The sequence below is a fragment of the Phaethon aethereus genome (genome assembly GCF_964289735.1).
Source record: "Phaethon aethereus genome assembly, chromosome: 2".
In the NCBI taxonomy this organism is placed as follows: domain Eukaryota; kingdom Metazoa; phylum Chordata; class Aves; order Phaethontiformes; family Phaethontidae; genus Phaethon; species Phaethon aethereus.
This window is the reverse complement of record NC_138582.1, coordinates 18,879,646-18,888,180: the sequence shown is the minus strand read 5'-3', so window position 1 is coordinate 18,888,180 and position 8,535 is coordinate 18,879,646. Positions and strand designations below refer to the sequence as shown.

The window sequence follows — 8,535 nt, the reverse complement described above, 5'->3', positions numbered from 1 at the left end:
CACAAAATAATGGGATCTATTTTTCAAAACCAGTACTACCCTTAATCCTGGTTGATCAAGTCAGGACATTATGTTGCCATAGTTTCACCATCAAGAAGATAATTAACTGGGAACACAGCTACTTCACTGGAATTTTTTTTATGTAATCAAACGGTCATTTAATGATGGTCCTGCTTAATCTTTGACACTGCAAAATAATATTCAACATTATCTGCCTGAGCTGTTACTCATTGCACTTATTTTACTACATAAGGAAATCAAAATATGAATCATTTTTCCATTGTCCTAGCTGTCATTTAGGACAGCAGTACAAAGTAGATGATGACCAAAGTGGTCAAACAGTGGAACACTTATTCTGGAACTAAAGATAAAATCAAGTTAGTACAGAAAAGACAGACCTTATTTTTTGTTTAAAAAATGCCAGCTGGGATCACACAAAGATTTTGAAAATAAATGGATATACAGTGCATAAATTTTAAGCCATAATGTATTCCTAAAGGTTATATCATGCTCCCCTCATGTGGATACTTTCTTCTGTAATAATTAATTATTTCAGAGAGAAAGATAAAAAGGAAGTAAAGAATAACATCTTTAATTGTTAACCAGTAATAGAGATTTCATTATCTTCCAGTATTAAGAGAAAACCAACCCAATGCATCTTTCTCCATCATGTTTGCCTGAACTTTTGCCAATCAAATCAAAATAGAATCCCAACAACTTTAAAAAAAAAAAAAGAAAATGTCAGGGTTTGAGAGATGCTAAGTAGATTTTCTGCAGTACCATGTAAGGATAGTAAGGCTACTAACAAAAATCTTATGAAAGGAGCTCTGGAACTTGGGTGCTGAGTTTACCATTGCAGGGGTGGTCCTCCTGAAGTAACAGACACTTCGTGTACCTACATAAATACCTACTGACAACCTGAAATTGGAAAATATTTTAACAAATTAATCTAAAAAAGACTATGGTGTTTTATTATAAAGAAATTATACAAGCCATATCTTTCTCCAGCTCTGATCAACCTATAAAGAAAGTTCACGCCCTCTATTATGCAAGACTGGCAGACTGGTCACAAAAGATGAGAAGGCTGAGGTAATCTGTGACTTCTTTACCTCAGTCTTCACTGGCCATCTCTCTTCCCACACCTCTTGAGGGTGGTGTGGAGGGCCTGCAAGACAGGAACTGGAAGAGCAAAGTCCCTCCCACTGTAAAGAGAAGATCACGTTCATGACCAGCTGAGGAACAGGAACATACACAAGCTGATGGGACCTCATGAAATGCATCCCAGAGTCCTGAGGGAACTGGCTGATGTAGTGGACAAGCCACTCTGCATGATATCTGAATAGTCATGGCAGTCAGCTGAAGTCCCTGGAGACTGGAAAAAGGGAAACACTGCACCCATTTTTAAAAAGGGTTGCAAGGAGTAACCTGACGGACCTCACCTCTGTGCCTGGGAAGATTATGGAGCAGATTCTCCTAGAAGCTCTGCTAAGGCACAGGAGGTGATTCGAGACAGCCAGCATGGCTTCACCAAGGGCATGCCCTGCCTGACCAACCTAGTGGCCTTCTAGGGTGGAGTGACTGCATCAGTGGAGAAGGGAAGAGCTATGGATGTCCTCTATCTGGACTTCTGTAAAGTCTTTGACACAGTCTCCCACAACATCCTTCTCTCTAAATTGGAGAGATACGGATTTAGTGGGTGGACTTTAGGTTGGATAAGGAATTGGTTGTATGGTCAATGGTCAGAGTGTAGTGGTCAATGGCTCTATGTCCAGATGGAGATCAGTGACTAGAGGTGTCCTTCAGGGGTCCATATTGGGACCAATACTCTTGGTATTGAGTACCCTCAGCAAGTTTGCAGATGACACCAAGCTGAGTGGTGTGGTTGACATACTTGAGGGACAGGATGTCATCCAGAGGGACCTGGACAAGCTTAAGAAATGGGCCTGTGTGAACCCCATGAGGTTCAACAAAGACAAGTGCAGGGCTTTGCACCTGGGTTGGGGCAACCCCCAGTATCAACACAGGCTGGGGCATGAAAGGATAGAGAACAGCCGAGAAGGACCTGGGGGGTCCTGGTAGATGAAAAGCTGGACAGGAGCCGGCAGTGTGTGCTCACAGACCAAAAAGCCAGCCGTATCCTGGGCTGCATCCAAAGAAGTGTAACCAGCATGTCGAGGGAGTTGACTGTTCCTCTCTGCTCTGTTGAGACCCCACCTGGAGTCCTGTGTCCAGCTCTGGAGACCTCAGCACAGGAAAGACACAGACCTGCTGGAGAGGGTCCAGACGAGGGCTACCAAAATGATCAGAAGGATGGAACACTGAGAGATTTGAGGCTGTTCATTGTGGAGAAGAGAAGGCTCCAGACTATCCACATATGGCATGCAAAAAGGGTGTACAAATAAGCAGATTTGCCAAATGCCTCCAATATTAATGGTGTATAAAATGTGTACACACACACAGCCTGTTAATATACCCATGTCTTCTCCACACCCAGCCTGGAGAAGAGAAGGCTCCAGGGAGATCTTATTGCAGCCTTCCAGTACTTAAAGAGGGCTTCTAAGGAAGATGCTTTTTAGCAGGGCATGTACCAACAGGACAAGCGTAATGGTTTTAAACTAAAAAAGGGTAAATTTTGACTAGATATAAGGAAGAATTTTTTCACCATGAGCATGGTGAACCACTGGACCAGATTTCCCAGAGAGGTGGTAGATGGCCCATCCCTGGAAACATTCCAGGTCAGGTTGGATGGGGCTCTGAGCAACCTGATCTAGTTGAAGATGTCCCTGCTCATTGCAGGGCATTGGACTAGATGATCTTAAAAAGTACCTTTCAACCCAAAGATTCAAGGATTCTAGAATTCTATCCTTTTACGATAAAGCAGCATGCTGCAACACATACTGACTTTCTCATTGTGGAACAGATCATCTTTTTTAGAAAGAGCCTGGACAGAAACATACAAGGTAAAAAAATGGCACAAGATATCTATGCTTTATTAAGATATTGTAGTAGTTAGATAGTAGTTAGGGACTTACAACTGAATCTACACACTGGGATATAGATCTGGGACCTACCTGCAGTGATAACCAAGATTTTCAATTCCCCACATTTCACTGATTTTGGAAAAAATGATGAACACTTCATAACATTTCAGCCAGCTGTACTAGTGTGTTGAGATATAACATATGCTTTTAAGGCCTAGAAAAGAAAAGTTGTCTTTTACCTAGATTAATACCTTAATGACTTGGCTATAGACTCTCTTTACTTCTCATTAGGTCTCTATAAGAAGCAATAAAATTTGTGTCTATTAAAGTATTTCTTTGATTAGAACAACTTCTTGTATTGTTGTCAAGTAATTCTTCCAGGATAAGGTATCTACATAATAATGCCAGTTCTGTTTCACAAACAAAAGTAAAATTAGACATTTTTAGCTCCATTTTATGATAGTCTAGTTGTTCTACATAGTTCTGCTAGAACTGCTACTTTGGTGAGTTTAAGTGATACCGTGTGGTTTCTGGATTCCATAATGAACCAGATTGTAACATGACTTCAATGAAACGTAATGGACCAGCTGGCTCCTGACAGGCAGATAATGTAGAATTAAAAGAGCTTAATGCATATCAGAGACAGCTAGTCCCAGTGCCTCCAGAATTGCCCAGTTTAGTATATATTGGTTATGGAAACTTAAATGAAGTTTTAAAACTCATTCTGTAGTATCGCAGGATTGCCTGAATCTTGAAAGGACTCACAGAGCTGCGTAACAATCTCTGTAGTCCCGCACATCTCTGTGTAGTGTGTTTTCTTGAATAATGTAGCCACAGTGCTTGGAGGACAGAGTCTAAATAACTTCAGCTATTTTCCTGAGAAAAACAAAAAACAGCAAGTAGACTGTGCTAACCAACTTCAATCAAGCAACCAAAACTTGAAATTCCATATGCCACAGTGAAATTCAACCATTCTGCTACTAGAAAATTGAACAATTCACACACAATTTACAAGTCAGACATTTCAGGAACTACACCAAAAAATAAATGAACAAAAAAAAAAAACCCAACAAAAAACCCCAACAAAACAAAATGAAAAAAATTCAAACAAACCCAACCCAACAAAAAACCCACAATCTATTATAAATATTAGATTCCCTGTCACTGACTTCATAGCTCATTCATAGTCCTTGAAAAGCGCAAGCTGGATATTAGCTTAAGCATTAACAGAATTGTTGAACAAGTTCAATATAAGTTTTATTTACTTTTATATGTTAAAACATATAATGTATAAATCAGAAAAGGAAGAGGTTAACTTCAGATTTTAGGTTGTATATGAAATTTTGGCCAGTGTGAAACAAGATTTTTTTTTTTTATTTTCAGAACAAACCAATTTGATCTAGAACCTCCCAAATAACATTAGTGCGTGGTCTACACAATATAATTTTTACTGCTATTCCTTGCTTCTCTTTCTAATGTATTTAACAGCACAGTCTTCAGTGATTTCAATGTGGGCCTGAATTGACCTTTCAGTTTACATAAAGCACCAAACTCACAAAAGAATATTAGACCTTTTTTTCCCCCAGTTATGCAAAGAATAACATTTCAGATTAGCATTTGTCATCCACTTCCCACGCTTGTAAGAAAAAGGGGTACTTAAAAGATAGTTTTAATGTTATAGTAAGATCCTCCCCTCCAGTTCAATGTCATTAAAAGACACTGTTTTTTTTATGCCAGAAGATACTGTATGCTGTGGTACTGCTTATTAATATGTACGTACTGTACATTTCTGCAGAAAGGTAGCAAAATTAATGTGCAAAATAGGCTGTCTACAACCTTGAGGAACACTAAGGTTTTCTTAATTTTTTTTCTTTTAAAGTAAAAAAAAGAGGTTTTTCTTTGCTTTTCACTGGGTTGACAAGTATAGGTGTTTTTTGTTCTTTTTTTTTAAATGTTTCTTCAAGTGAAACAGAAAATTCATATTAGTAAATATATATTACATATTGTGCTCATTGGTTATTTGCGAAAGTAATCAAAGTCTTGCTACAGCATCTACAATTCACAGGATTCAGAAAAAATAACATTTTTAAAACCCACAGAAATACCAGATTTGAATTTTTAATTTAGTTACTTTCTCATCTTCACAACTGAAATGAGTCTAAAGCTCCTTTTCCAAAGAAGAAACATGGTTTAAAAAAGCAATTGTCCATTTTTATTTTGTTTACATTGCACTGAAAATTTACATCATACTTTTACAAATCCTTTTTCATAAAAATATACTTCTTTACAAAAGTGTATGCATTAATATAAGAGGAGTAGCCAGTTGCAGAAGAAACATTTTAAACGATCTCAAATGTATTAACCTTAACATTAATGAATGAATCATAGTTATTGCAGTCATTTGAATAAACAAGAATAAATAACAACCAATGGTATAAAATATAAAACAGCATCCTTTTAGTAGAATACAGTTTGACAGAGTTGTATGAATATTCAAAACAAAATGTTGTAAAATGGTTTATAAGAAATTCATCAAACATTATAGAAATCCAAGCAGCAATCCTGGGTACAATGATTTTTGGTAGGCACTCTCTATTACGGTAATAAAAACTTCAGATTTTCACGGAATCATTAATGTCTGAAAGGGACAATAACAGATAATCCACACTGGCTAACACACAGCATTTGTGAGTCATGCTATGAATGGAAGACAATGACCTACATCAAATAAATTACGGAGCTGCTACTCAATAATTCTGATATGAAATAATTGTAAAACTAAAAATTACATTTCGTTAGAAGTGATTCTGGAATGTCTACAACTTGCATCTGAGGGCTGTGGAATCGGAATTGTCCCTAAAATGAATGGATTGTCCCTAATAAAATCATGGCTTTATATATATATATATATTATTTTTTTTTCATTGCACTATGGTAATATATTCAATTTTAAATCATTAGCTCTAAGGATTAGTTTCCATAAAGTATGGAATATATAGATAAAATAGATGTGAAAACAGAGTATTTCCAAATTATAACCTCTTATCAGACCTTCTTATAATGTCTAATCCAAACTTCATTGAAATCTGTTAGAATCCATCAACTTCAACGGGATTTTGCCATGCTTTGTGCATGCATTTTGACAAAATGCTGAAGGAATAAACTGATGTGATATAGTCTAGGTTTAACTACCATGGATTGTAAAATGGACTCTTAAATTTTTGATATATGGATTTGATTACTAATGTTACTGTAAACTGCACTTTTTAATTTGAAATATCATTAGATTATGTTTTCACATTTGAAAAAAATGTAAGGTAGTCACTCTTCTGATGATCTTCAACAGTAAGGAACATAGCCACATGACAAAGCTCAATTCATATTAGCTTCTTGATTGCAAAATTTGTCTAGTTGTATGATTGACAAAAGAAATGTAGAAACATCACCATTTGTGGGTATTGTTAATGGAAACAGAGAGAAGGAGCTTGACTTGGAACATGAAAAGGAAGAAAGATAGGAAGCAGGGAAGGAAATTCATTAAACAAGAACCTGACATTTTAATTTTTCTTCTGTGACATGAAAAGAGTAAGTTGTACTTGCTGATTTCTAAATACTACATCCTGGACTTAAAAAATTAATTGTTCTGAGAAAAATAAAATATTAAGCAGGCTGAATAAATGAAAAAAAAGGTACAAACTCATAAGAAAGATGTAGCATATGACTGTTAAAGAGAAGTCAGTGACCTATTGTCTCCTGTAAGTACAGCTCTTATTTTTTACCTATACCTTTTTTTTAACCCATACCTTTTTTTTAACCCAGTTCCTCTATTATAGTTTTTTATAAAGCACAGACATACTGATAATGGATGCTCCTCCAATATATGCAAATATGTTTTAAGTTTTAGAATAACCTCCTTTTTTAAAAAAGCAAATAAACTGTGAGTAGCACTCATGGAGTGCAGCAAATTTTTTTAAAACTCTCCATGGTATACACGAAGAAGAATTCTGATCCAGTTTATGAAAAACAAAATCAAATCAAAATAACCACAACCCATTCTTGTCTATGATCCTCAGGAAAAGGTGACCCAGTATATCCTGAAAAGTGTGCTTTAATTTTTTTTTTTTTAATTATTTATTTTTTTAAACCAGTGAACTGTGTGTGCACTTTGTTGTGTATCAGTTTCCAGACTTTGAAGACATATCATTGCCACATTATACCATTGTGCAAACGGTGTTCAAGTTGGGGTCAAATCGTACCGCTTTCCCTTCCACAGACTTTGCATTTGTGTCATACATGGGGTTTTCAAAAGCAGCTTGTCCATTATTATTTTCATGTACAGAGCATCCTGTATACTGTGTTTTAGGTGCAGTCCTGTAGAAGAAAGACAGAGTATTTGTAACTGTAGTTTTCTTCACTGACTTCACGTGGTTTAAGAATCTGAACAGAATTTAGCTCCCAATTCTGATTATGGGAGCTAAATATAACATCTCAATTTTTTTTTACAGTATCTCTGCTAAGAATTAGTACTCTCTTTATCAAAGTTTAAGGGATTTATGATTCATTTAAAATGTTGTTCATTTAAAAACTTAGTTAACAACCTGAGAAGTAGGTAATTCTACTTGGATGATCATATGATAAACAGTCAAGAGTACAACAAGTTCTTCTAAAGATGCCATAATGTCCCAGCCAGACAACTGAGATTTTCCTTATCCCTTTGGAGACTCAACAAGTTATCAAGAATTAATTTATAGCTGAAACATTTTCTTTTTCACTAAATAACTCAAAATATCAAAATTTAATCCCTTAAAAATGTTTCATCTATACTGCTATGCAAAATACATACTGTATTGTATCAGTATATTATCAATATATGAAACGTAAAGACAAGTGCTTAGAGCACACAGTTAATGGAAAATGTATAAAAAATTATATGAGCATTTTTTCAGATTCTGAAGCAGTTAAAAAACAAATGGTACCATTTAAAAATGATGGTATGTGCTTTAAACTAATATTATCCTGCAGAGTATATTGCAATTATTATGGTCAGGCTACCAGATGTAAATCACCATTTTGACAGTTAGTAAGCAATGAATTGTCTTGTCATTAAAGTCATTAAGTTTTCTTTAGTCATCTAATTTTTTAAAGCTATACGAAAAGATTACTTGACATTAAATCCAAAGAACCAATACCGGTCTCAATAACATGAACAAAACTGTTGAACTTAGAGTAATGAAATTGAGAAAGATGGTGGCTATGTAACATAATTGCATATGAACTAATAATTTCAGATGCAGAAATATTTCCATAATGTAACCTCTCAATGACATAATACATGCATATACCTGCAGGCCAATAAACAGAGCAGGCATTAAAATAAATTAGTCAAGATATGACTTAAAAATTTGTCACATGTTAAAAAATAAAACAGGCAATCTACTGTAAGTACACACAAAATCTATTCATTATTTTATTCCCCATATACCAATTATTTATAACATCCATTTTGTTATAATAGATACATTTATAGTATTTTAAATATGTAGGAATGAAAGTA

General features: G+C 35.3%; 1 protein-coding gene across 3 annotated transcripts in view; it reads right to left on the bottom strand.

Annotated features, from left to right (window-relative positions):
- Nucleotides 1-6,757: 6,757 nt before the first annotated feature.
- The window catches only part of CSMD3 (CUB and Sushi multiple domains 3), a gene marked incomplete at its 5' end in the record, with an annotated part of 769,714 nt that continues 767,936 nt past the window's right edge, over nt 6,758-8,535 (bottom strand). For all 3 annotated transcript variants that reach the window (XM_081996335.1, XM_081996336.1, XM_081996337.1), the window contains one exon: nt 6,758-7,352. In XM_081996335.1, coding sequence (XP_081852461.1) covers nt 7,193-7,352 — 160 coding nt within the window. In that variant the 3' untranslated portion in view covers nt 6,758-7,192. The remainder of the gene's footprint in view (nt 7,353-8,535) is intronic.